This window comes from Spermophilus citellus, assembly GCF_964194105.1.
Source record: "Spermophilus citellus genome assembly, chromosome: 18".
NCBI classification, from domain to species: Eukaryota; Metazoa; Chordata; class Mammalia; order Rodentia; family Sciuridae; genus Spermophilus; species Spermophilus citellus.
In genome coordinates, this window is record NC_138200.1 from 10979280 (window position 1) to 11005143 (window position 25864).

Below are 25864 nucleotides of genomic sequence, written 5' to 3' on the forward strand. Positions count from 1 at the left end.
CTCGGATTCCTTCTGTAAAATGGGTCCACTGGCTTCCACAGCCTGTGCCCTTACCCACAATAATCACCTGATTTCCCCAGAGCTAGAAAACTTCCAATTACCCACTGCCCATATGTCAGGCACTGCGGGCGAGACCCAGGCCGTCAGACCACTCTAGGAATGGTCTTGGAGCCTGGAATCGCAGAGTCAAGAACCTAGGGCTCCTGGGAACAAGCCTGCGCCCCACCGCGCCACGATCTCCCAGGGCGGAATGAAGAGGCTAGTGGGAGTCCGGCACAAGCGTGCAGGGGACCGGGCGCGCAACAGGGCCCCATTCCCGCCACCGTTCGGCCTCCCGGGCGGCCCGGCCCCGCCTGGGCCCGATATTCAAGGTCCCTCTAGCCAAGGAGCCCCCAATGCACCAGATTCTGTGAAGAGAGGCAGGACACGCCCCGTGGGAGGCCCCCCGGCTGGGGAAGAGCCCCCTCAGGCCCCTCTCGGCCTCCGTACCTGACCGGAGCCGCCTCCCCCGGCCGCCACTACGGCGCTGCCGGCCCCGTCCGCCTCCTGCGCCGCCGCCATCTTCCCGCTCCGGGTCCCCGCCCCCGCCGCCAGCCCCGCCCCGTCCCCGACGGCACCAGCTCAATCGCGCGAGATTTCACAATTTGCCCGACCCAATGGGCCACCGTATCCGCCAAGAGCGCCGCAGCCACGCCTTCCCAAAGTTCCACTTCCGGCTATGAAAGGACCAAACTAGCCACCGTACTTCGCCTCTCCCCACTGCCCTGCAGCCTGTTTATTTTCACCTGGAATAAACACTGAATGCACCGAAGTTCCAGGACTTTTGGAACACCGTGTTCACTTTCCACAAATTCTGTTCATTCTGTCTCTCGAGTTAACCCGCCTTTTCGATTTGTATGAGCTTTCCACGCCCTCCTGCCCGCTTCGGTCCGCCGTTTCTGTTTTTCATTCCAAGGTTCTTGAACTTTTCCGGCCACCGTAACGTTTCAAAACATCCCGCCCGAACCACGCCCTCCTGCTTTAAAGGAACCTCTCTGGCCACCGTAGTGGGACTCAAAGGAGAAGGCCCTTCGGTGGGTGTTTTCGCCTCCTGACACCTTTCCTCCTTCAAGTCCCCAGAGATTATAGTCTCCCGGTGCGTTCAGAGTTCCTATTTCAGGATTCTTACGGCCACAAAAACCTCGGAATGGGACCCTGTCAGCCCTTCCCTGGGCTTTGGGCAGCCGTACTTTTAGTGCGCATGTTCGTTCCCCTGGTGGCCTTCGCTGTCTGGCATACCTCGCCATCCTGAACTCAGCTTCGTGGGCTTTGAGAACGCCATCATGTTTCATTAGCTGTGTGTCTTCCTACAGCGCCAAGGCGGGCACGTGCTGAGGGTGACCTCAGAAAGGGCGTCATGGAGGCCTAGGGAGGACGTAGACCTCTCAGACTGTTGAACCTCCACCAGTGCGTTGGGGGGACCTCTCACCTGCATCCACCCTGGTCGTGCTACCGACCGACTAAATGATCCCAGAAAAGTGACATGTATTTGAGCCTCAGTATCTTACCCCCTATAAACTAGGTGCTTTTGTTGTATTTGAGATGGGGCCTGTGTAAGCTGCTGAGGCTGGCCTTCAACTTAAGATCCTCCTGCCTCAGCCTACTGAATTGCTGGGATTACAAATATGCACCACCATAACTAGTTTAAACTAGAGGTCATAATAGAAGCTTCTCTTCTCTACAGGGCCAGGCACCCTCTCCCCAGCCTCTCTAGTCCCCTCAGCTTCCCCACCCCTGTTCACTTTTTGTAATCACTGCCAGGAATGGGTGTGTCCCCCTCATTGAGCAGGCAGACCCAGGACCCTGGTGGCTGCTCCTGAAACTCCAGCACTGCCCTGGGGATGATTGGACGAGGCTCTTTGAACGCACAAGGTGATTTGAGGGCCTATGCAAGGAAGAGAATGAAACCTGTAGCTCCTTGCTTCAGTGAGTGTGATGGCCCATGCTTGTAACCTTAGGGAAGCAGAAGGTGGAGGCAGGAGTATCACAAGTTTGAGGCCAACCTCAGCAATGTAGAGAGACCCTCTCTCAAAATTTCAAAAAGGGCTGGGTGTGCTGGCTTATGCCTATAATCAGGAATCTGAGGCAGGAGGATTGCAAGTTCAAAGCCAGCCTCAGCAATTTAGGGAGGCTGTAAGCAACCTAGTGAGACCCTGTCTTAATAAAAAAGAAGACTAGGGATGTGGCTCAGTAGTTAAGCACCTCTGAATTCAATCCTGGCACCAAAAAAATAATGATACTAATAATACTCATAATAATTTCAAAAGGATTAGGGAGGTAGCTCCCAACTCTAGTTATAAAATGCCACAATATGCCCTCCAAGCCTCATACACTGCAGGTCCTGATCCAATAGAGCATGAGAATCTCAATTTTGTGACATTGCACAGGGCCCTTCAGAACCAGAGCCCTTGCTCCTTGTCTGTTAGTAACCAAATAAATCCCATTCAGTTAAGAAGAATGGGCCTTCTCTGCCCTCCACTAGGGGGAGCCCAACACTGGCCAGGGTTTATGATTTCAGGTTTCAAGGGGGAAGGGGGCTGGGGACCTGAACTTCTAGGCTCTAAGGAGAAGGGATTCGGGGTCCAGACTTCCAAGTCTCAGGAAGGAGGAGTCTATCCTTCAGTGTGCTGAGTTCTTGGGAGGAGGACTCTGGGGTCCTGGACTCTGGGGTCCTGAAGGGAGTCAGGGTCTGAGAAAGGCAGGAGGAGTCTGGGAATGGCATCCGGATTGGTTGGAAGCAAAGCTGGCTTGGACAGCGGTTTGGTTTGGCTCGAGTCTGTGGGAAACAAGTGGACAGAGCAGGGATTGTTCCCCCCCAGGGTTTCCCCCTCCCCACCACCCCCTGGTCTTGGCAGCCTCAGTTCTTCCCAGACCTGGGGACTTGGGGACATTGCCCACAGCCCCTCCCAAGGCCTCTGTTTTCTACTGGCTGCCCAGCCTCAGAACCTGGGAAAACTGCCCCAAGATCATTGAAAGACTGGCTGGAGGGTAATGCCAAGCAGATTAGGAGAAATCCAGGCCATGGATCCCCCCCTGGGGGGATCCCATAGCCCCACCTGAGACTTATGGGAGCATCCTCTGCTCCCTCAGCTCCCCCTCCATCATCCACCCTTGGGCCCAGCACCAGCCTCCCTCAGCCCATGGAGCCCCACCCTTGTCCTTCACCCTGTGCTTTTTGCTTGCAATTTCCTGCTGCTAGATGCTCCCTCCCACCCTCTAACCACCCCACCTGGACCCTGGGGGCCCAATCAGCACCTACTCCTCTCCCCCACTTTCCAGCAACAACAGTCCTACCCAGAATGCATTGCACTGTGTCCCCTTGACTAGCTGCAGCCTGGTCATCCTGTCTTCAATAGAGCCTGGGCCCTACTTCTGCCTGCTTAGAGCAGCCACATCCAAGGTCTGGGGGTCTCTTCCACTCAGTCTTCCTTGGGGTCCCTGCTGCTGTCTGAAATGATCTCCACTTGTCTTCTTGCTCCCTGAGGCAGGGGTCTAGCTGTAGCCTCAGGGTGGAGTGGAGCTCCTGGCTCTGAGGAGCTTAGGAAGTGTTATTACTAACAAGGAGAGAACAGCCCACAGAACATACTATAAAACCAGAATCGCTAAAACTGCCTGCAGCTGCAACAGTCCCTGATCAGTGGCTTGTTTATTTTTATTTTTTAAATGTGATGGGGATCAAATCCAGGGCCTCAAATGTGTTAGGCAAGCAGTCCACCACTGAGCTACAGCCTCCATCAGTGGCTTTTATTGGTACCAGGGGTTGACCTCAGGGGTGCTTAGCCACTGAGCCACATCCCTAGCCCTTTTTTGTATTTTATTTAGAGACAGGGTCTCGCTAAACTACTAAGGGCCTCCCTAAATTGCTGAGGCTGGCTTTGAACTCTTGATCCTCCCACTCTGCTGGGATTACAGGTGGGCACCCTCGGTGGCTTTTTGAGAAGCCCGTTGAGGGCAGGACTACCTCTGTGCCCTCAGGGCTTGGTGCCAAGCTCCAGGAAATCAGGTGAGGTGAATGCATTGGGTTGTCAAAGCATCTGGGCTTCAGAGGTCTGACTTCCTGTGTCCCCTCCAAACTGTGAACTAACTTCATAAGCTTAGCAGGGACTCGTGGGTGCCCACCTTCCTGCCTCGGATACTCCCTGAGATGCCACATCTAAACTGTCGTCTCAGGGTCCTGGTGGAGCTCGATGCTGGAGCGTCTGCCTGGCATGCCTGAGGCCCTGGGCTCAGTCCTTACACCCCCAACAATAACAACAACAACAAAAAGTGAAGAAAATAAAAAGTAAAGTGTCAGCACAGGGGTTCTGTGCTGTCAGAGGTCACTATAGGTTATCTTTGTCCATGATTTGTCTTTTTACCCACGGGAACATCAGACCTTAGTCAAGAGCAGTGACTCATTGTTATGATCACTTCTTGTTTTTATTTTCCTCTTCATTCCCAGGACCAGGTTCCAGATTATGGCCACACACAGACAATACCTGCTGACTAAATGTTGTTTGGACTCAGTCAGTGTCTCTATGTTGGTCCCTGAGCCCCAGAAAAGCCACCACATCAAAGAGAATAAATATTTATTATTTATTTTTTTCACTCACTGGTGAGAGTTCAGGCCAGAGTAGGGGAGGGCTGAGAGCAGCTGGCGTCGGGGGAGCCCCGTCCGATTCCCAGGAAGATCAGGAGAACCAGGGGATGCTGGGGCCTGGGCTCCCCACCCACCATCCGGGGTTGACACTACTCTCCCTTCAGCAGAGTGAGGAGCTGGTCAGTGAAGATGCCTGCGTAGGTGCTCATGGCTGCTGAGCCCTTGCTGTACAAGTCCCTGGGGAGAAAGGGCTGAGGGTCAGAGACAGGAGGGCTGGGCCTGGACCCCCGGGTCTGAGGGAGGAGGCTGGTCCTGAACCCCTGGGTCTAAGGGAGGAGGACTGGGTGGGTCTGAGGGAGGAGATCTGGGCTGGACCCCCGGGTCTGAGGGAGGAGGCTGATATCAGGGGCCAGCTCTTTCTCTCCCAGGGGAGACGACACCTGATTTTCTCATCCATGTCGTTCAGGTATGTCTTCTCGTACAGGCCCTGGGCAGCTGCCTTGGCAGTGCCCCAGTAGCTGGAGAGCGACTCCTTCACCTGGGCCAGCAGAGGCGGGCTGGCAGGCTCATCTTGCGGGAGCCCCTGGATCTCTGCAGGGGCGGAGAGGGCAAGGCTTAGGGAAGCTGAAACAAGCCAGCAGAGGAGAGCAGGCGGCCCAGGTTGGGTGAGAAGATGCTCCCAGCTCCCCCTCCTCGGAGATGCCCCTTGCAGGCCACTCACCACAGCTCAGCACCAGGAGGACCAGGCACAGAGCCAGGAGGAATCGCGTGCCCATGGCGTCGAGGGACCTGGAAGACTGAGGGGTGTTGAGCAGCAGGGTCACTGGGCTGGTCACAGGGGCCCACCCCCTCTGAGGCAGGGGTCTGGAATTGTGCTCCTGGTTCCTCCTGCTTGACTTGAGGTCACATTGACAGGACAAGGGGTCTATTTTGGACCTCTGTTCTAACTGCCCTGATTTTAACAGTTCACGCCTGGTGGGCTTTGTGTGTTGGAGCTGGGGATGGAGCCCAGGCCCTGTGCATGCTGGGCAAGCCTCTGCCACAGTGCACCCCAGCCATGTCCTGTCAACTCCAGGCAAATCCACTCACTCCCTGGAGAAGCCTCCTTGAGGTCCAGCTGGGAGCCCAAGAAAACTCCCGCCCAGCAGAGCACAGAGGACATGTCTCTCCACGGGGCTCCCTAATCCTTGTCCCAGTCCACACTGGAAGGAGCTCTGGGCTAACTACTAACTGCACAAAGTCACCCTCTCACTTTGAAGAAACTACAGTAGAAGACAGGTCCAGATCGACCCAGGAGGCTCAGGGGGGAGAAACACGGGGATTCCGCATTCCGTGGTGCCATGGTGAGCATCATGGCCACTCTAGCAATTTCCAATTTAACCATGTTGCCCCCTCCCCTCCCTACCCCGCCCCCGCAGGCCCTCTCTTACCGGGCTCTGGCTCTGCCTTCTGTCCTCACCAGCTCCCGACAGGCACCCAGGCTTTATACCCCTGGAGGCCCACCTCCCTCCACAGCTGCCACCTCCTCAGCCTGGGCCAAAGTCCTGGCCAACAGAGCCACCGAGGCGGGGCGGGGGGCAGGAAGGGCAAGAAGGACAGTGACGTCTGTCCACTGCCAGATCAAACCTCAGATAACCCCAGGTCAAACCTCAGATAACCCCGACTGGTAATTCCTCTCTGACAGAGGGGGCGGTGGGAGCTGCGGAGGGGCTGGGCGTCCCAAGCACCCACCAGGAACGGGGCCTGGGGCCTGAGTCTGCTGGGAAACAAGGGCAGAGCTCTGAGGGCCCACCCTGGGGACCCGCTCACCCTCCCCGCTCCCCAGAAACACAGGCGCCTTGAAGTCCCCCAACCCGGTTCGCCCCCAGCCCCTTCCCCCAGCACCCCTATCCCCCAGGGTCTCCCCCCTGCCAGGTGTGGCCTCTTCCACTCATAATTCCTGGGCATGGGTGGAGAGGGTTATCTCCAGCTTCACAAAGGAGGGGACTGGACAGGGACACAGATAAGGAGGTCTTTATTGGGGCTGGGGGAGGTGTGGGCAGGCTAATCCTGGGCCCGTTCCCTGCAGAGCAGCTGGGGACACAGGCTCTGGGCCTTGTTCAGGAGGCTGTCCTTGGAGCTGAGGAGCCAGGCCTGGGTGCGGGGACCCAGGTCTTTCAGGTGGTCATCATAGTAGGTCTGCATGAAGCCCTGGAGGGCCCCAGGGCGCCTGCAGGAAGGGGACACCACAGTTGAGACCCCAAGCCCCTCCGAAGGCCCTGCCCTTGCCTCCTCTCCCTCTGACCCAGGGTCCCCGCTCTGCCCTCTCACCTTCCACTGCCCTCAGCCCCCATGGCAGCCCCAGGCCCCTCCACTCCCCGTAGACCTAGAGTCCAGGGTTAGGCCCCAGCCTCCTCCCTCAGCCCCGGGGCCCAGCCTGCTCTCCCCCCAGCCTAATGCCGGCGCAAGCTCACCAGAACCACTGCCACCTCTCTCTGGTCCTGGTCACCAGCGGCTCCACCAGCTCCTTCAGCCTGCCCGGCACCAGGCTCCAGCGGCTCTTCTCGGGGCCTGGCTCAAGGCTCGGGGTCCCTGTGGGCACACATGCTGGGGGGGACCAGAGAGCAGCTTGAGTTGCTGGGACCCCAGAACCCCACTCCTCCGTCTCTCCCCGAGCTCACCCCCTGTCACTCCGGGGCCTGGGCTGCCTCCTGCTCCCTCCTAGGCCCTCTGACCTCTTGTCCCCTTCCACCATTGACTCTCCCCTCTCCCTGTACCCCAGAGCTGTCCCTTGCCCTGTGTGGTCTTCCCCCTCCGTCTGTCTCCACCTCGCCATGCCTCCTCTAGCCACCTGATCTGCTGTCTGGGACAGCCCCAGCCTCCCGTGTTCCCCTCAGGCCCTGCACAGGGTCCGAACCACCACCACACAGCACACAGCGGAGGGAGAACACACACAGGATGGCTGTTGGCATGGCCATGCTGTCAGCCCCTCCTCATGGCCAGATGTCCCACCGTGGGTCACAGTTTGCTTCCTTGCACACACCTGTGGGTGCAGCACCCACACACATGTGCAGACCCCACCCACAAGCCCACCTGTGACACAGGCCCACCACACACACTTGTCCAGAGGCACCACGTGACCTGCATGGCTTCTGCTCACGACATAACTGCTCTAAGACTCAGTTTTCCCTTCTGTAGAATGGGGGGCTCATACACCTGCCTCTGGAGGCAACCGGAGCTAACACAGTGCACAAAGGACAGTGCCTTGGACACACAGAGGCACTGTATCCATGTGAGAGAAATCCAGGTGCAAAACACGCCCAACACCTGCACGCTCACAGAAACCCTCACACATGGCCTCACACTCCAATTTCCTGTTTCTTTTTCTTTTCTTTTTTTTTTTTTTTTTTTTTTTTGATCCTGGGGAGTGAACCCAGAGGCACTTAACCACTGAGCCACATCCCCAACCCTTTTTATTTTTAATTTTGAGACACAGTCTCATTGAGTTCTTAGGGCTTCACTGAGTTGCTGAGGCTGGCTTCAAACTTTCAATCCTCCTGCCTCAGCCTCCCTGGCTACTGAGATTCCAGACATACACCATCGTGCCCAGCTTAATTGTTCACACACATAGACCCAGTACACACAAGCACATTCTCTGGCATGCACATTTGCCACAACTGCACACACATCTGCTTATCACACGCAAATGACCACTGTGATTTGTACCAACCCCACGTTTACACTTCACACCAGCCCCTGACATGTATAACCCCAGTCACACATGTGCGCTGACACACAGCATCGGGCACCAAGGGCCGCACCCATGTCTACCAGCCCACATGAGACCCCGCTCCTCACCCGCAACCCAGGCCAGGACCAGCAGGCAGAAGCAGAGGGAGGGCAGGGCCTGGGCCCGGTCTCCTAGGAGCGGCATTTCTGGGGGTTCCGTCTCTCAGCCCCTCTGTGCTCAGCTCTCCAGATCTGGGGAGGGGCTGGCTGCACCAGCAGAGCCCTCCCACAGCCACCTCCCCACAGGCCTTGGCAGGGACTTCAGAGAGAAGGGCCCAGGTGACAGTGACAATCTGAGGCCATGCCCGCCCACGCTGGCCTCTCTCCTCCCACCCCCCTTAAGGGAGAGACCAGCAGTGTGGGTGCTCATGGACGGTGGCTGTGATTATTTACTTTGTCTCTGAGAGCTGCAGGGCCTCTCCAGGGCCAGAGTTGGATGGCTGGACAGTGGTACAAGTCCCAGGTCCCCAACCTGTGTTTCTTCCCCATTCACCTCCTGCCATCCCTTGAATCCTGAACATTCTAGCTCTTTCTTCTTGGTTGGCTCTGCTGACAGCCCTGGGCCTCCAAGCCTGTCTCCCTCACTGCACAACCAGGCAGAGACGATCCGTTCTCCGGGTCTCAGTGTTTCCTTGTGTAAAATGGGAGGGTGACGAGCACCTGCCCCCCAGGTCCCTGTGAAGGCTGAGCAGGGCCCATGCAGGAAGGTCCAGCTGCTGACCAGCAGGCCTAGAGGGCCGCAGCAGGCACAGACCTGGTGTGAGGTGGGGAGAGAGCACCCAGCCACACCCCAGGGCTCACGGTTTGGCCAGGGATCCTGGGATGCCTTGGTCTAGGGTTGCAGATCAAGTACCAGACACCCAGTTGCATGTGAATTTCAGTTCAATAATGATTTCTTTCATTTTTTTTTAAGACAGATTTTTTTTTTTTTTAATTTAAAGATGGGGTCTCACTATGTTGCTCAGATTGACCTTCAACTCCTGGACTTGAGTGACCCTTCTGCCTCAGCCTCCTGAGTAGCTGGGGCTACAGGCCTGTGCCACTCTGCCTAGCATAATGAATAAGTAAAAAGAAAAAAAAATTCATTCTGGGGATTGAACTCAGGGCACCTTACGATGGAACTCCATCCCCAGCCCTTTTTATTTTCAACCAGACTCAGTATTACTAAGTGGCCCAGGCTGGCCTTGAACTTGGGATCTGCCCACCTCAGTCTCACAGGTTGCTGGGATGACAGGCATGCTCTGTTTGTAAGTGGCAATTCTGAGACGCTAACCTTGGTTGTAACCTGAACAACTGTATAGGATGGTCCTGATCTGGAGCCTCCGGGAGAATTTGGACCTCCCCATGGTAGGTGCTGAACACACAGTCCCTGGAGGTTATTGCTAACAATAACCAACCAGAGAAGACTACCAAGGGCCTGGGGCTGGGGCTCAGTGGTAGAGCACTTGCCTGGCATGTGTGAGGCACTAGGTTCGATCCTCAGCACCATATAAAAATAAATAAAGGTATAAAAAGTCTAATTTTTAAAATACATTTTACCCATTTTTATACATTTAAAAATACATTAAAAAAAAAAAAGATAAGACTACCCAGAGTTGCTGTTTGGGATGATGAGGAAGTTCTGGAAATAGTACGGATGGTTGTGCAACCACCTGAATGTACTCGGTGCACTATATACACCGAAAAATGGCTGAAGTAGGAAAATGTGTGTCATGTGGATTGTGACCCAACAGAGAAACAAAAACCCAAATAAAAATAAACCCACTGTGCCTTTTTGGGTGTTCAGAGCTAACTCCATTTCTTCCCAGCAGTGTGACCTGATACAGGTCACCTGACCTCTCTGGGCCTGTTCCCCTGCCCCCACCGTCCTTGCCTGGGAGTCAAAGGTTTCGACTCACAGGCTCACCAGGGAGCAGGAGCATAAAAGAAATCAGGAGATCGAGCACATGGAGTGCCCAGGGGAGGTGCTTGGTCATCATCTGCTGCTCTCTATTTAGAATTTAGAATATGTGTCCCTACCACTTGCTGTGCAACAGGCAGAGCGTGGTCACAGGGGCAGAGGTCACCAGGGCCCTAGGAGGTGGCATTCTTGATATCCCCCGCTTTTGGAGGGCTAGTACTGGGGATTGAGCCCAGGGGTGCTTCCCGGCTAAGCCACATCAAGCCCCTTTTAGTTTTTATTTTGAGACAGCATCTTGCTAAGTGGCTGAGGCTGGCCTCGAAATCAAGATCCTCCTCCTCAACCTCCAGAGCCCCTGAGATCACAGGCCCGGAATCCCCTTTTTACAGATGAGGAAACTGAGGCTGCGGGTGTGGGTGTGCATCTGCATGGGGCCTCACTCTCCACCGGTCTAAGCAGGGATTTCCTCTGCCCCTCCCACCTGGAGAGGCCTGCACCGGAGAGTGTGGGGGAGGTCTCTGTCCCCTGCCCCAGCTCCAAGGCCTGTGTGCAGGGAGGGCTGCGGGCTGTTGTTTGCTCATCTTAGTGACGGGGGTCAGGCCGAAGGTCATTCACTGTGGACTTCAGAGGCAACTGAAAAACACCTGTGGGGGCTGGGGAGGGGGAGGGACTAGGATTGGTGGCCATGGACCCTGAGACCCCGGACACGGGACACGTCTGAGGGCAGACAGCATCTCTGGACCTGCGATTGTGCTCTCCACGCCACCAGGCCTGGCCACGTCGCCCCCAGTCACTCTCCTCTCCCCTTGACCACAGGGTCCTCGCCCGTCAAGACCCCTCCCCTCCCCCAATCCCTAGACACCCTCTGGCTCATCTTCGGGCCTCTCTGACCCCTCACCCTGCTGCCTGCGCTGTCTGGGGAGGGAATCTGGGTAGAAAGGGGTATGAGATGTCCCGGTCTCTGCCTTCCCTCTGGGAAGTCGCCATCCACTCGTTCCTGATGGAAACTGAGAGGTCATTCCCACTCCATCAACTTCACCCTTTAAGGGGCTGGGCTGGGGCTCAGCGGGGGAGGCTGGCCTAGCACGCAGGGCCCTGGGCTGGATCCTCAGCACCACATACAAATAGATAAACAAAAAAAAGGTATTTGTCCATCTACAGCTAAAAAAATACTAAAAAAAAAAAAAAGATCCCCCTCTAAGCTGGTGCAGTGCGTATGACCCCAACGCCAGGCAGAGGGTCAGTGCAAAGCCAGCCTGGGGAGCCAGGGAGGCCCGTCTCTAAAGGAAATCTGAAGGGTCAAAGATATGAAGCCAGATTTGAAGATAGGTAGTTAGTGTAGTTAGGGAAATCAGGTCTAAGGTGAGTGAGATGAAGAAAACGGAGGCCATTAAGAAAATGGAGTCCAGGCAACCAGAACAAAACCTGGGGAAATTGAAATGCTAATGTCCCCAAGGCCCTGAGCCCAACCTAAGGAACTGTTAATGAAGCAGCTTGCACCAAACAGCAAGGTGCTAATCAGACCCCCCAGGCCCTTCCTGCCAGATCACTCCTCCCTGTCCATCAGTCCCCCTTCTCCCACCTTCTGGCCTTCCCACCTGCGTTCCATCACAGCAGGACAGAGGGAGACCAAGGACAGGAGTGTGGGACACTAAGAGAAGACCTCAGCCATAAAAAGGGCAGACCTGGCCCGCCATTCCATGGATTTGCCTTTAGGGTCCCCTTCTTCCTGGGGAGAAGCCTTTTCCGCTATCCTTTAATGAAGCCTCCACTGTCCACTCTCCTCTCGCCTCGGCCTGCTTCTCTGGTGTTATCCTTCAGCATTGGGGAAGCAAGGACCCGTCACCGGTAAACAGCGGTCACAGAGGAAGCCCAGGGCACCGCAGTTGCCCAGCACAGGCCTGTACCCTGGGTCCCTCCCCAGCTGCCCAGGCAGATCAATGAATAAATAAGGTTTTAGTACAATTTGCACAACCATTACCACCAATTCCAGAACATTCTTTCATCATCCCTAAAGGAGACTTGTAAGCCTCGCGGTGGTCCCCCTTCCTTTCTCTCCGACCCGGCTCTACCTACCTTCCGCCCCTAGCCATTCACCTGTCCAGATGTTTCACAGGAATGGAGAGGAATGGATGGCTTCTGTGTCTGGCTTCTTTGTCTAACTACTGTTCTCTCTCTATCTGTATTGGGGATTGAACCAGGGGCGCTGGGTGACATCCCCTGGTCCACTGAGCTACATCCCAAGCACATTTACTTTTTTTATATATATATTTTTTAATTTTTTTTTTTTAGTTTTCGGCGGACACACTTTTTGGTATGTGGTGCTGAGGATCGAACCTGGGCCGCACGCATGCGCTACCGCTTGAGCCACATCCCCAGCCCCCACATTTACTTTTAAAAAACAACAACAACAACAACAACAACAAAAACATTTATTTTTAGTTGCAGTTGGACACAGTGTCTTCATTTTATTAGTTTATTTTTATGGGTGCTGAGGATCGAACCCAGGGCCTCTCTGTGCTAGGTGAGCGCTCTACCACTCAGTCCCAGCCCCAGCCCCAGTCCACCCCCCCCCGCCCCGCCCCCATTTACTTTCTGCTTTGTGACAGGGCCTGGCTGAGTTGCCCAGGCTGGCTTTGAAGTTGGTGATCCTCCAGCCTCAGCCCCCCAAGCTGCTGGGACAGCAGGTATGTGCCACCAGGCCGCCCCGTCTGTCCTTGAGCTTTTGAAGGAACTGCTGAACAGTCTCACCCGGAGCGTCATTCAGGGCATCTACTCGTTTTTTGTTTTGTTTTCCTTCTGGTGCTGAGGATTGGACTCAGGGGCATTTCACCATGGAGCCATGTCCCCCAGACTTTTAATTGTTTTTATTTATTTTTACCTTATTTTGATACAGGGGGATCCTCCCACCTGAGCCCTGGCCCAAGTGCTGGGGTTACAGGGGTGCACCCCTGCGCCTGGCCCTGATTCTCTTGGGCTAATTCTGAATCACCAGGGTTTCACATCCCCTCCCCCAGGAATCCCTGTCAGCCCCAGGGGCTGGGCCAGGTGCCCAGCATGGAGCCCTTTCCCTGCCCTGGCTGCACTGCAAGTGTGGACTCCACATATGGGCCTGGGACTCTGGGTGTCTCCTTGGTGTGACCAGGGCTCTATGCTGTCAAGATCCTGAAGAACACATGCATTGCCTCTGATGTAAGAAACAGAGAAGGGAAATCGCAAACTCGGAATTCAGGAGTGGATGATGCCTGTACCTGAGCGTCTGCCCATCTGCCCTAAGTGGAAACCCAGTGATCTTCATGGCTTTGGAGAGTTGTCATTTGGTTTTGTTGCAGGTGCCGGGGCTGGAACCCAGGACCTCACACATCCTGGACAAGAGCTGTACCACTGGGTGACAATTCCACCTGGCCACAGTGTTTATTGAGCACCTACTGTGTGTCAGGCACTGTTCTAGGAACTGAGGCACCGCAGGAGCAGGACAGTTTCCATGAGCCAGGGGTGGTGGCACTCGTCTGGAATCCTAGAGACTCAAAAGGCTGAGGCAGGAGGATGACAAGATGGTGGTCAACCTCAGCAACTCAGTGAGACCCAAAGCAACTTAGCAAAACTCTGTCTCAAAATGAAAAGTAAAAAGGGCTAGGGATGCCAGGTGCTGTGGCGCATACCCCTGGTTCCAGAGGCTTGAGAGGCTGAGACAGGAGGATCATGAGTTCAAAGCCAGTCTCAGTCTCTAAATTAAACACAAAATAGGGCTGAGGGTGTGGCTCAGTGGAGTGCCTCTGAGTTCAATCTCAAGTACCAAAAAAAAAAAGGGGGGTGGGTTGGGGATGTGGCTCAGGGGTAAAGCGTCCCAGGATTCAATTCCTGGTACAAAAAAAAAAAAAGGAGTGGGGCTGTACCCCGGCACTAGAGCACTCGCCTGGCATGTGCAAGGCCCTGGGACCTCAAAAAGAAGAAAAGACAGGTGGCATGGGTTTGGCATCCTAGTAACCAGGCAAAGGATGAAGTAGACATCACACATTAGAGATCAGTAAGCGGGAAGCGGAGGCAGAGGAGCCGAGGGAAGGGCTGGGGCTGGGGCTCAGTGACAGAGGCCTGCCTAGTAGGCACGGGCTCTGGGTTCCATCCTGGGTTCCATCCCCAGCACCATAAGATAAATGAAAATAAGTGGAGCCGTGGCAGCCTCTATGTGACAGGGGTTTGTAGGAATTTCAACGTGTTAAGATGGACTTTTAGGGGCTGGGGCTGGGGCTCAGTGGTAGATTTCTGGCCTGGCATGTGTGAGGCACTGGGTTCGATTCTCAGCACCACATAAAATAAATGAATAAAATAAAAGTCCATCAATAACTAATAAAAATTAAAAAAACAAAAAACAAAGATGGACTTTTAGCCTGGTATGGTGCAATCCCAGCAACTCAGGAAGCTGGTGCAGGAGGATCAAGTTCAAGGCCAGCCTGGGTAACTTAGAGAGACCCTGTGTCAAGAGGAAAAAGAAAAGAAAAGGCTCTGGGGTGTAGCTCAGTGCTAGAGTGACCCTGGGTTCAACCGTGGTAAAAGAAAACAACAGGAAATCTCACCATTATGTATAACGCTGATACGCCCATAAAAAACGGGGGGGGGGGGGGGGAAGACAGACTTCTATTCAAGTTTAGCTTCGTTATTTTACCTAATATTCTGAGCCCCCATACTGGGACTGATTCCATGCTGGGTAATGCCTGGAGGCACTGTGGGGACAACAGTCCTGCCTCTGCCCTCTGGGGCTCACAGTCTGGTCCCCAGGCAGTGATGACCCAGAGTGGGCAGGGCTGGGAGCAAGGCGCTGATCCAGCTTAGAGTCAGGCAGGGCTTCCTGGAGGAGGGGACATGGAAACCTGGAGGCTGAGGACTGCTGGTCTGCATCAGGGCTCTAGCCAGTCCCACCCCTGCCTTCCTCTGCGTCTCCCTTTTCTCTGCATTTGAAGTTTAATGAGCAGCTACTATGCGCCGTGATAAATCAAACCCAGCCTCTTGTCCTGAGCAGCCCAAACCAGGAAAGGAGCCCAGGGAAAGTGGAGGTTGAGGCTTCACTCTGCCTTCTGCTCCCCGCCTATGTGATCTTTGACCAAGGACTTCACATCTCTGGGCCTCAGTGTCCTTTTTGGGAGCGACAGTTCTTCAGGCTCTTTGGGGATCATAAAGCTAAAACCTCCTGAGCACAGGCCAAGTCGAGGCACCTCCATACTTTGGAGTCCCCGCCAGCCGTCCTTAGGGCGCCACCTGACCCTGTCCTGCAGCCCCTCAGGACCCACAGTGAAGACGCACTCAGGGAGAATTCTTGTAGGATTTTTATTAGGTGGGGTGACGGGCTGGAGCTTCATGTACGCCCTCTTAGCCTAGGCTCCATCCTGAGGAGTTCAGGAGAAGGTGTCTTTGAGCTTCTCCTTCACTTTGGTGAATGTCTCAGAAAACCAGGTCCTGAGGGGGAAATGGGGGAAGGAGTCACTGCGGGAGCCCCCCCAGGAGGTCCCAGTTCCACTCTATCCATGACTCCCTGATCTTCCCCTTCCTGAGTCCCCATCACTGTCACCAAGTCTGCTCCTGTCCCTCAATCCAGCCTCTGGCCTTTCCTGAACTGTCCCCCTTGCTTGGAAGTCCTCTCCTTATTGACAGGTCTTCCTGCCCCAGGGCCTTTGTACTTTCCCTTCACAGAGAACATCCTTCCTAAATTTTGGTTCAGCTGAGTTTTCCTCATCATTCAGATCTCAATTGAATATGTCACCTCCTCAGAGAAGACCTAGCCACTAATCTCAAAGAGCTGCTCTCCCTTCCTTGGTTGTCACCCCCATCCTCTCTAGGGTCTTCACAGTGCTTAACCTCATGCGGACTAGTTGGGATTCACCAGTTTATCATCTGTCTCCCCCACTTGTCACCTCTGTGTACTTCCCCACGTTGGTGGCTTCCTTGCATTTAGCAGATGCTCAATAAACACCTCTTAACAAATGGAGGATTCTCCACTTGCCCAAGGGCACAAAAGTTGGTTAATTAGTGCATCGGCCTTGATCACGTGCCAGGTGCCACTCAGGGCCCTCTCCCTTACTCCCCTCAGAACTACCCCTTTTGGAGATGAGGGGTCTCAGGCAGCTGTCACGCCCCTCTCCTGGGATCCCTCAGGAAGAAGGGTGTCTATACCAGCCTGCGGACTGTCCTGCTTGGGGTCCTTTGTGACCCCCCAGGCCCATCTCTAAAATGTTCCAGGATGGGAGTCAGGGCACCTGTCCCGTGAATCTTAGCACCCTGAGATCTAGCTGGGTGACCACAGGGATATTGTAAGCCTCTTAGGGCCTCAGTGTCCCCAATCTGCTAATCTTGGACTTCCCTTCAGGGCTTCACCCACAGGTCCCTTCACGGCCCCCTGGGAAGGGCCCTAACCGAGTCTTGGTAGCAAAGTCACTGTTTCTGATGTGCTGGATGGCTTCTCGGGTCTTGTCCTCCAGGATGTTTCCAAACTCCTTCAGTTTACCCGGGATTTGCTCAAAGGTGCTGGAGACGTCTGGGGCAGCCTGGGCTGGGGCTGGGCCTGCTCCCCCAAACGAGGGAGAGGTGAAAACATGTCAGTGATTAGGCAGAATCCCTAGAATGGGGTTCCAGGGATGGATATGGAGGTCCCTGAAAGTCACCCTTGGGGATCCTGGAGTTAGAATGGGGGCGGGGCACTGGAGTGGCCCTCACCTTCCTGTCCCTTGCAAGGAGGAAGATGAGGGACAGCCAGTCCCAGAGGGGCCCATAAGTCACCTGTCGCTGGGGCTCCCTGGGCAGTCTTGCCACACGGGACAGACCTTTAGAGAACCTTGAGACCCTCCTAGCATGCTAGGGGTGGGTGACCAGAGGACTGCAGGGGAACCAGGGCACAGAAGGGCCCCAGAGCTTTCAAGGACTCCCTATGCTGGACCCCGAGGCTGTGGCCAGCGTCCTAGTCCCATACCTCCAATCCCCCAATTGCCCTAGCCCACTTTTACCTTCCAGAACCACGGACAGGACCACCACCAGAACCGACAGCGCCAGGAGGGGCCTCATGGCGGCGAGGGGCACCTGGAGGCAGAGGCGGGTGGCGACATTAGTGGCCCCACTTCCCTCCCCACGGTGGTTCTCCACCCCCACCCAGCTCTTGTGTCTCCCTCCTGGGACCAACCTGGGCTAGGACAGTCCCAGACCAGGTAGGGTAGGAGGTCCCCAACCCGCGGGCTTTTATCAGGCTGGGCTGGGGCGGGGCAAATTAAGCCCCGCCCTCGTGGCCCCGCCCCACCGCTGTGCCCACCCATTTTTCTCCCTTTTGCTCTTAGCTGGCTGGTGGGAGTCCGAGGGCTATTAGTTTGGCCGGGACTTGTCCCTTAGGGCCAAGGCCCGTCACTTTTAAGCACCCTCCCTCCAAACCTCCTGACCTGGGAGTGGGGCGCACCCTCAGCCCGCGGTGGCCCCCCTCCTGCACTCGGGGGGCACAGCTTCACCCCCTCCCTGCTGCCCTCTCCCCTCAGGAGTCTCAGGAAAAACTCTGTGTGGTTCAGGTTCATCCCAGGTGCCTGCTGTGTCCCCAGCCCACCTCCTCCACCTGCCCTACCCCCTCTGCAAACTTCCCCAGCTCAGACATTCCCTCGGTGCCTGGCTCGCCGCCACCCCCAGCCCTCTTCTGACATTGGCCCTGCAGCTGCCCGCCCCGTGCACCTGGGAGTGTCCTCTGCGTCCCTGGGTGATTGATCTCTGGGGTCCAAACTTCAGTTCCTCTTAGGGGTACATGTCTCTTCTGCCTGTTTATTTAGGTATTGGCACTGGGGATTAAACCAGAGGTGCTTAACTACTGAGCGGCATCCCCAGTCTTTTTTAAATTTTGAGATAGGGTCTTGCTAAATAGCCGGGGGCTGGCCTTGAACTTGTGATCCTCTTGCTTCAGTCTCTGGAGTCTGTAAGATCTCCGGTGTGCACCTCCACGTCTGCCTCCTCTGCCTCTCTAAACTGCAAAACCGAAGCTGCAGAGCCCCCACTGTGCAACCCCATCACTTGCCCCCCAGCCCCTCCTGGCTTTGCACCCCCAATCCCCTCCTGGCTCCAAGCCTGCCCCTCCACTTCCTCCCCGTCTCACATCTTTTCTCCAGGGCTGTGTTCCAAGGCCTCCCCCCTTCCCCATGGGCTGCCTTTGACCGCCAGTGATCCCTGGCAGCTGGTGGGGAGGGTGGCCGTCCCCAGACGCTAGGTTGGCTGGCCATGTGCCCCCACAACCACGTGTCTGCTCTGGGGGTGGGGGGCTGGTTGTGAAAGGCATGGCACCAATGCGACCCTGGCAGGATTGCAACACCCCCGGGCGACTCAGCTTCCCGTCCCTGTGTGCTGGCCTCTGGCCGGACCCTCCTGCTGCTCCACAGACAGCCACCCGGATGTCTGCATCTCTCTGGGAATGGGGTAGCAGCGCCTTTGCTATTTCCTTCTCGTCTCCTCCTCTGCTGCAGGGGTTTCTGGTTTTGACAGTGGGGAAACTGAGGGAGGGCCAAGCACTCAATTCAATACCTTAGTGAGGAATGAGAGGGCTTTGTCCCCCACTCCATTCTTGGACTCTGGGAGGGCTCTCTGGATCCCTGCTGGGGTCAGCCACTGGCCACAGCACCCTCTTAGTCTTTGATCTCACTCCTCAGTCCTTGTTCCTCCTGGGTCTGGCCACGGCTGTGGTGAAGTCGGGCACCCTCTGTTTAGATGTCTCCACTGGTGAGAATTCAATAGTAAGGATTTTCTTTTCTTTTTTTTTTTTTTTTTTTTTTTGGTACTAGAGATTGAATCCAGGGGTGCTTTACCACTGAGTCACATTCCCAGACCTTATTGTTTTTTATTTTGAGACAGGGTCTCACTATGTTGCTGAGAGCCTCGCTAATTTGTTGAGGCTGGTCTCGAACTCAAAATACCCCTGTCTCAGCTTCTCAAGTTGTTGAGATTCAGGCATAGAATTCAGAATTCAGTTTTTTTTTTTTTTTTTTTTTGGTGGGGAGGGGGTACCAGGGATTGAACTCAGAAGCACTGTGCCACTGAGCCACATTCCCAGCCCTATTTTATATTTTATTTTATTTTTTTAAGAGGGAGGGAGGGAGGGAGGGAGGGAGGGAGAGAGAGAGAGAGAGAGAGAGAGAGAGAGAGAGAGAGAATTTTTTAATATTTTATATTTTAGTTCTCGGAGGACACAACATCTTTGTTTGTATGTGGTGCTGAGGATCGAACCCGGGCCGCACGCATGCCAGGCGAGTGCGCTACCGCTTGAGCCACATCCCCAGCCCTATTTTATATTTTATTTAGAGACAGGGTCTCACTGAGTTGCTTAGCACCTCGCTTGGCTGAGGCTGGCTTTGAACTCGCCATCCTCCTACCTCAGCCTCCTGAGCTGCTGGGATTGCAGGTGTATGACACTGCGCCCGGCTCAGGATTCAGTTCTATAGTGGAGGTGGCATCTGTCACCTCACCAGGGAAACTGAGGCTCTGAACAGGTATGCCCCCAGCCAACTAGGCCCTGGTCTCTGAGCCCAGTGACCCTTCCCCTCCCCAGTGGCTGGGTGAGTCACCTCCAGGAGGGGGAGCCTGCCTGCACATGGGTGCTCAAAGCTGTGCCAGGGAAAGCTGAGCTCAGGGTGTGCCAAGGCCAGCAGGGGACTGGGGAGGCACAGGCCAAACCCCGGAGACACAGCTCAAGCCCTGGCCTGCCCCAGTTGGTGGGAACCCTGCTCTTTCTCTGAGAACTGAGGGGGTGGGAGGGGAAGGCAGCCAGCCCCTCCAGAATCCTTCCACCCTTGCCTCTGCGGGCTGGCTCCCAGCCCTGCTCAGGGCCTGTGCAGACTCCTACAGGGTGCCTGGTAGGTGCCTCTCATCTCCCCAGCCTGAACCCTGCACCCCATAGGCTTTCTGGGAAAAACAAAAGCTGGGCACCACAGCTGGGGAGAGGAGAATGGAGAGCCACGCAGAGCAGGGGATGCTCAGGCCAGAGAGGGCAAAGGCCAGGCAGCAGGCTAGCTGGGGCTGAGGAAGGCTGCGGCTCAGAGGAAACGTGATGGAGGGGACAGACCCGGAGAAGGTGGGAGGGGAGAAAGCAATAATAAGCCCGCCCCTAAGAGAGCAAGAACAACCCACTGCAGGAGGGAGAGATAACAGAGGTCCAGGGAAACAGGAAACCAGAAGATGGACCTTGAAGGAAGAGCAGGACAGAGACAAAGGAGGGAAGGAGCAGAGAAAGGCGAAGCAGCAGTCAACCAAGTCCACAGGGCCCATCGGGATTCTGGTGGCAGCCACTGTGAAACAGGTGTTATGAAGATGAGGAACTGAGACTCGACCAGTGGGCAGCACGCCTGGTATCCCAGTGACTCAGGAGGCTGAGGCAGGAGCATTGCAAATTTGGGCCAGCCTCTGCAACTTAGCCAGACCCTGTCTCAAAATGAAAAGGGCTGGGGAGGAGTGGGCTGGGGGTGTGGCTCAGCAGTGGGGCAATCGCCTAGCACTTAGGAGGCGCTGGGTTCCATCCTCAGCACCACATAAAATACATTGTATCCACCTAAAAATTTAAAAAAAATAAAGGTATTGTGCCCAACCACAACTTTAAAAATATTTTTAAAAAAAGAAAGAAAAAAAGGCCAGGAATGTGGCTCAGTAGTAAGTGTCCCTGGGTCCATTCCAGTGCTATCAACAAAAGGCAGGCCTGGCAGCAAACGCCTGTAATCCCAGCAGTTCAGGAGGCTGAGGCAGGAGGATCCTGAGTGCAAAGCCAGCCTCAGTAGTTTAGTGAGTCCCTAAGCAACTCAGGGAGATTATATATATAAAATATAAAGTTGCTTATATGTTTACATAAAATATAAATAATAAAAATTTATTTAAAAAGGGCTGGGACGTAGCTCAGTGATTCCGTGGGGCTGGGTTCAATCAGCAGTACCAAGACCAACAAAGGAAAGACACTGATACACACACGCCCACCACAGGCAGAAAAGGTGACAGTACTGGGAACAGTGTGGCCGGGTGCGGAAGGAAGGGCAGACTGAGGCTGGAGCGGTGAGGAATCACACAGGGAGGCCGGGTTGGTGCTGAGAAGCTCGGTACATCTTTATTAAGCAGAGGCCGCGGGGAGGCCAGCTGTGGTGGGGACAGGGTCCTGCTGCTGAAGGGAGGCAGAGCAGGGTGGAGTGGGGCCGGGCAGTGGGGCTGCCGCTCAGTGGTTGTCGCTGGGCGCGGGGGCCGTGCTGGCGCCCATGGCCTTCTGCATCTTCTCCACCAGGTCGGCCCACTGGCGCTGCATGTCTTCCACCAGGGGTTCGAACCAGCTCTTGAGGCGGGCCTGGAAGGCCTCGGCCTGCAGGCGCATCTGCGCCGTCTGCTCTTCCACCTTGGCGCGCACCTCCTCCACCTGCTCGCGCACCTCGTCCAGGCGGTCGCGCGCGCGGCTGCCCACCTCCTCCAGCCGCCCGCGCAGCCGCTCGCCCCAGGCCTGGGCGCGCTCCCGCAGCGGCTGGCTGGCCAGGCTGCTCACGGTGGCTGCCCGCAGGCGGCCCTGCTCCACCAGCGGCCCCAGGCGCTCCCGGATGGCGCTCACGCCGCGCTCGGCGCCCTCGCGGGCCCCGGCCTGGTACACGGCCAGGCGCTTCTGCAGGTCCTCGGCGTCGCGCTGCAGCCGCTTGCGGAGCTTGCGCAGGTGCGAGGCCAGGCGCGCCCGCAGCTCCTCAGTGCTCTGGCCCACCATGGCCCGCATCTCGCTGCGGTACTGCTCCAGGCGGTTGCGCACGTCCTGCATGTCCGCCCCGAGCCGCGCCTGCGCCGCCTGCAGCTCCTTGGAGAGCCGGGCCTGCGTCTCCTCGGCCATCGGGCGCAGCTGCTCCTCCAGCTCCGACTTGTAGGCCTTCACCTCCTTCATCGTGTCCTCTATTAGCACCCTGTGGGCCAAGAGGGCGGATGCTGCAAGACAAGGACTGAGACAGATGGGGGACCCGAAGGGGCAGAGGAGGAAGGGGAAGAGGCCCAGAGGAGACTGAGACAGATGCAGAGAGATCAAGGCAACAGAGATTAAGACAAAGAAGGACCAGGGGCCAGGGGTGGCGGCACATGCCTGTAACTCCAGCAACTTGGGAGGCAGAGGCAGGAGGATCCCAAGTGGGAGGCCAGCCTCAGCAATTGAGCAAAGTCCGAAACCACTTAGTGAGACAGTGTCTCAAAATAAAAAGTAAAAAGGGAGGAGCGGGGACTGGGGTCGTGGCTCAGTGGCAGAGCGCTTGCCTTGCATGTGTGAGGCACTGGGTTTGATCCTCAGCACCACATAAAAATAAATGAATAAAATAAAGGTATTCTGTCCATATACAACTAAAAAATATAAATAAATAAGTAAAGGGGATGGGGATGTGGGACAGAGGCAGAGAGCACCAGCCTGTGAGCCTGAAGGATGGGCAGGGACAGAGAGCTGGGGGGAAGCAGAGAGGTAAAGCCAGGAGTTTAAAGGAAGGCAAGAAAGAGACAGAGACCTAGGGACAGAAAAGCACCCAAGTCCTTGGAGGTTCAGAGGATCCAGAGGCAAAAGAGGGTCAAAGGCCAGGGGTGGGGGCACTCACGCCAGTTCCTGGGTGACCTGGGAGCTGAGCAGCTCCTCCTGCACCTGGTCAGAGAGCGTCTGCACCCAGTGCAGGTAATCCCAGAAGCGGCCCAGTGCCAGCTCCCAGGGCTGGCCGGTCTGGCCAATCTGCCACTTGGTCTGCTCCTGTACCTCTGGCTCCACTTCCAGCTCTGCCCGGCATCCTGTGTAGGGCAAGTTCGGGACCATCAGGGTCAGGCATGCTCCCTCACACAGAGCAGGCGCTGCCCAGTGCTGGGGCCTCCTTGGAGCCCAGGCGGGCAAGGAGGGGGTGGTCTGATTAATCACTGTCCACATCCTTTGTGCCTTTGTGGGCCCTGTGTCGGGCTACACAAGGGCGAGGGAGAATGAGGAGGGTCACAGCCGACTCTTGGCCGGTACTCACTACCTACCTGAGAGCACGGCAGCACGACATTGCTTGTGCCCATTTTACAGATGGGAAAATAGGCCAGAGAGTGGACAGCAGCTGCTCAGGGCCAGTGAAGGTCAGGGAGGCCTCAGACCTGGGCCTCACTCTCAAGGAGGATGGGTCACAGAAAAGGGGGTTGAGGACTTGAATGAGGCCAAGGGATAGAAGAGGGACATGCAGGTCACCAGGCAGGCCCTGCTTCCATACCTGACAGGAGCGTGGCCACCAACACGGCCCACAGAACCTTCATCTTTCTGCCTGATGGTCAGTCTGGGGAGGGGAGAGACTGAATCAACAGCCCTGTGGGGACTCCTCCCCCCAGCCTGGCCCCACCTTCAAAGCCTCCCCACCCCAAGATCTGAGATAACCTAATCCAATCATAAACATTCACCAGGCTGCTCCCCCCAACTCGGCTATTTAACTCCCTCTTTGTCTTCTCCTATTTGTCTTCTTCTATCTCTCCATTCGCTGCCAAAATTCCATCTCCCTCTCCAGGGTTCAGATTCCACTGAGCCCCCACCCAGCCGGGCTCTCTAAGGTCCAGCTCTGCGTTCTTCCGTCCACCTTCACATTCTAAGCTCCAAAGTCGCGTCTAAGCGCTGATTTCAATCTACATGCTAATTTAACCCTCATAGAAAAGTCCTTCTTTCAATCTGGTCTGGCCACCCCTGCATCCTCGATTATGGAGACCTGAAGACAAATGAGGGCATCCAGTAGGTGCTCAATAAATGACAGTGGGATTTGGCTAGGATTCATCTCTGGGTTTTTCCAGCTGCCCCAAATGCTGCCCCCATCCTCCACCTTCTAGATAGGGTGGGAGGCCCTACCGCTGGCTTTTCAAGGTCCACTCCCCTGCTCCTGTGTCTGGACTGATCCAGGCAGAGGCCGGTCACTGCTTCTCCCCATCTTGTCTCTCAAATGGCTCTCTGAGCTTCCTGCCTTTTCCTCCTAGCCCCTGACTTTCCCTAGAGGTCAGGGGGTTTTGAGGTGCCCACATCATCCCCAGACCCCTCTGCTGGTCCCTGTGCCCTCTGGCTGCACATCTCACCGGCTCCTGGGGTACCGGGTCCTTTGAGTCCGCAGGAGCTGAGCAGGGCTCTGGGAGCCCAGACTCCTCCAATTATAGGGCTCCCCTGCCCCGCCCCCTACCCCAGGGCTAGGGCGGGCTCGGCCAGCCCCCTGTCACGAGGCAGGCTGTCCTCTCCCTCCTCACACACAACAGGGCCAAGGAGGTGGGGCGTGGAGGCCTTGGACCACTTCCCACCCCCAGCCCCCAGGAAGGGAGATGACTCCTCATTCAGTGATCCAGGCGTCCTCCTCTATTCTGGGGTGCGGGGACCTTATGGGCATGAGCACTTGAGTGAAACTTGGTTTTAACCCGTGCTCCATCTATTTTTGGGGGAGGGGGCAGGGCGGAGATCGAACTCCGGGGCACTCGGCTGCTGAGCCACATCCCCAGCCCTATTTTGTACTTTTTTATTTAGAGACAGGGTCTCACTGAGCTGCTTAGCGCCTCCTTGTTGCTGAGACCTGCTTTGAATTCAGTCCTGTGTCTCAGCCTTCCGAGGCGCTGGGATTACAGACGTGCGCCACCGCACCTGGCCCTTGCTCCCTCTCAAGTGTGACCTCGGGTGCAGGGGACCACCTCTTAGAGCTCTTTCCTCCACTTGTGAAACGGGAACCCAGCAGCCGCTGGCTGGGACAGGCAGGGTGCCCTTCATACGCTGGAAGCAAAAAGTGCCGTTAGGTTTGGACTCCAGACCTGACCACCGGCACTTGAATCCTGCCTCTGCCCACTGCCAGCTTGTGATCCTGGGCAAACAACCCACCTCTGAGCAGCCTCTTTAAAAGTGGGAAAGCATGGGCTGGGGCTGAGTGGTAGAGCACTTGCCTAGCATGTGGGAGGCACTGGGTTCTGTTCTCCGCACCACATATAAATAAATAATGGTCCATTGACAACTTAAAAATATTTTTTTAAAAAAGAGTGTGGAGGGGCTGGGGTTGTGACTCAGCAGTAGAGCGCTCACCTCGCAAGTGTGAGGTGTTGGGTTCGATCCTCAACACCACATAAAATTAAAACCAAATAAAGGTATTGTGTCCAACTACAACTAAAAAAATGTTAAAAACAACAACAAAAAAAGTGGGAAAGCAGCTGGCGCAGCGCACATGTCCAATCCCAGGCCTCGGATTGCAAGTTTTCAGCCAGGCTGGGCAACTTGGTGAGACCCACTCAAAATGAAACGGGCTGGGAAAGTGGCTCAGTGGTAGAGCACCTGGGTTGGATGCCAGCATGGGGGTGGGGTGGTCTTAAGAGCTGCAGTGTCAGACGTGGCTTGGCAATAAGGCCAGGTGATTAATTAGGTGGCAGGTACTGGGGACAGTCCCTGTATCAGCTCAGGAACTTGACAGTCCTCCTGTTCCCCACTGTTTCAGACTTGAGGCACAGGGAGAAGCCAGGGCAAGGACAGGGCCCTGGGGCTCACACCTTGTTCCTCAAGGGGCTGGGAACCCTGGATTCTGTGGTAGGAGGCTGAGCACCTGGGAAGGGAGCCCTCATGCCTGGTC

At 55.8% G+C, this 25864-nt stretch overlaps 5 protein-coding genes across 5 annotated transcripts in view; all 5 read right to left on the minus strand.

The window, feature by feature from the left end:
• The window catches only part of CLPTM1 (CLPTM1 regulator of GABA type A receptor forward trafficking), a 29057-nt gene extending 28420 nt beyond the window's left edge, over positions 1–637 (minus strand). Inside the window, exon 1 of the mRNA XM_081275436.1 lies at positions 490–637. Within this exon, the coding sequence (XP_081131562.1) occupies positions 490–561 (72 nt within the window). The 5' untranslated portion in view covers positions 562–637. The remainder of the gene's footprint in view (positions 1–489) is intronic.
• A 4036-nt stretch (positions 638–4673) lies between these two features.
• Positions 4674–5410, minus strand: APOC2 (apolipoprotein C2). Its single transcript, XM_081275663.1, has 3 exons — positions 5340–5410; positions 5059–5209; positions 4674–4855 (listed from the first exon to the last, which is right to left on the minus strand). Exons 1-3 carry the CDS (start codon positions 5392–5394, stop codon positions 4768–4770), a joined length of 294 nt encoding a protein of 97 aa, XP_081131789.1. The 5' UTR covers positions 5395–5410; the 3' UTR covers positions 4674–4767.
• A 1231-nt stretch (positions 5411–6641) lies between these two features.
• APOC4 (apolipoprotein C4) lies at positions 6642–8584 on the minus strand. The gene is made up of 3 exons (XM_081274227.1): positions 8456–8584; positions 7072–7204; positions 6642–6827 (listed from the first exon to the last, which is right to left on the minus strand). Exons 1-3 carry the CDS (start codon positions 8529–8531, stop codon positions 6662–6664), a joined length of 375 nt encoding a protein of 124 aa, XP_081130353.1. The 5' UTR covers positions 8532–8584; the 3' UTR covers positions 6642–6661.
• Positions 8585–15618: 7034 nt separating this feature from the next.
• On the minus strand, positions 15619–18029 carry APOC1 (apolipoprotein C1). The gene is made up of 4 exons (XM_081274640.1): positions 17982–18029; positions 17279–17351; positions 16692–16839; positions 15619–15737 (listed from the first exon to the last, which is right to left on the minus strand). The coding sequence occupies exons 2-4, from the start codon at positions 17334–17336 to the stop codon at positions 15677–15679; spliced, it is 267 nt and encodes an 88-aa protein (XP_081130766.1). The 5' UTR covers positions 17337–17351; positions 17982–18029; the 3' UTR covers positions 15619–15676.
• A 3323-nt stretch (positions 18030–21352) lies between these two features.
• Positions 21353–24437, minus strand: APOE (apolipoprotein E). Its single transcript, XM_081275864.1, has 4 exons — positions 24348–24437; positions 23507–23569; positions 22871–23054; positions 21353–22201 (listed from the first exon to the last, which is right to left on the minus strand). The coding sequence occupies exons 2-4, from the start codon at positions 23547–23549 to the stop codon at positions 21484–21486; spliced, it is 945 nt and encodes a 314-aa protein (XP_081131990.1). The 5' UTR covers positions 23550–23569; positions 24348–24437; the 3' UTR covers positions 21353–21483.
• Positions 24438–25864: the final 1427 nt, after the last annotated feature.

Bases quoted from the DNA above. Each gene is read 5' to 3' on its own strand.
- APOC2 (XM_081275663.1), bottom strand. From the start codon at position 5,394: ATGGGCACGCGATTCCTCCTGGCTCTGTGCCTGGTCCTCCTGGTGCTG. The intron at 5,210-5,339 runs GTGAGTGGCCTG...CCGCCCCTGCAG, and splicing joins CCTCCTGGTGCTGAGCTGTG to AGATCCAGGGGCTCCCGCAA. The intron at 4,856-5,058 runs GTGTCGTCTCCC...CTTTCTCCCCAG, and splicing joins GACATGGATGAGAAAATCAG to GGACTTGTACAGCAAGGGCT.
- APOC4 (XM_081274227.1), bottom strand. From the start codon at position 8,531: ATGCCGCTCCTAGGAGACCGGGCCCAGGCCCTGCCCTCCCTCTGCTTC. The intron at 7,205-8,455 runs GTGAGGAGCGGG...GGTCCCCCCCAG, and splicing joins GGTCCTGGCCTGGGTTGCGG to CATGTGTGCCCACAGGGACC. The intron at 6,828-7,071 runs GTGAGCTTGCGC...CCCTTCCTGCAG, and splicing joins GAGAGGTGGCAGTGGTTCTG to GCGCCCTGGGGCCCTCCAGG.
- APOC1 (XM_081274640.1), bottom strand. From the start codon at position 17,336: ATGAGGCCCCTCCTGGCGCTGTCGGTTCTGGTGGTGGTCCTGTCCGTG. The intron at 16,840-17,278 runs GTAAAAGTGGGC...TTGGGGGAGCAG, and splicing joins CCTGTCCGTGGTTCTGGAAG to GCCCAGCCCCAGCCCAGGCT. The intron at 15,738-16,691 runs GTTAGGGCCCTT...TTTCCCCCTCAG, and splicing joins GACTTTGCTACCAAGACTCG to GACCTGGTTTTCTGAGACAT.
- APOE (XM_081275864.1), bottom strand. From the start codon at position 23,549: ATGAAGGTTCTGTGGGCCGTGTTGGTGGCCACGCTCCTGTCAG. The intron at 23,055-23,506 runs GTATGGAAGCAG...TGCCCTACACAG, and splicing joins GGTGGCCACGCTCCTGTCAG to GATGCCGGGCAGAGCTGGAA. The intron at 22,202-22,870 runs GTGAGTGCCCCC...CTTGGCCCACAG, and splicing joins CAGGTCACCCAGGAACTGGC to GGTGCTAATAGAGGACACGA.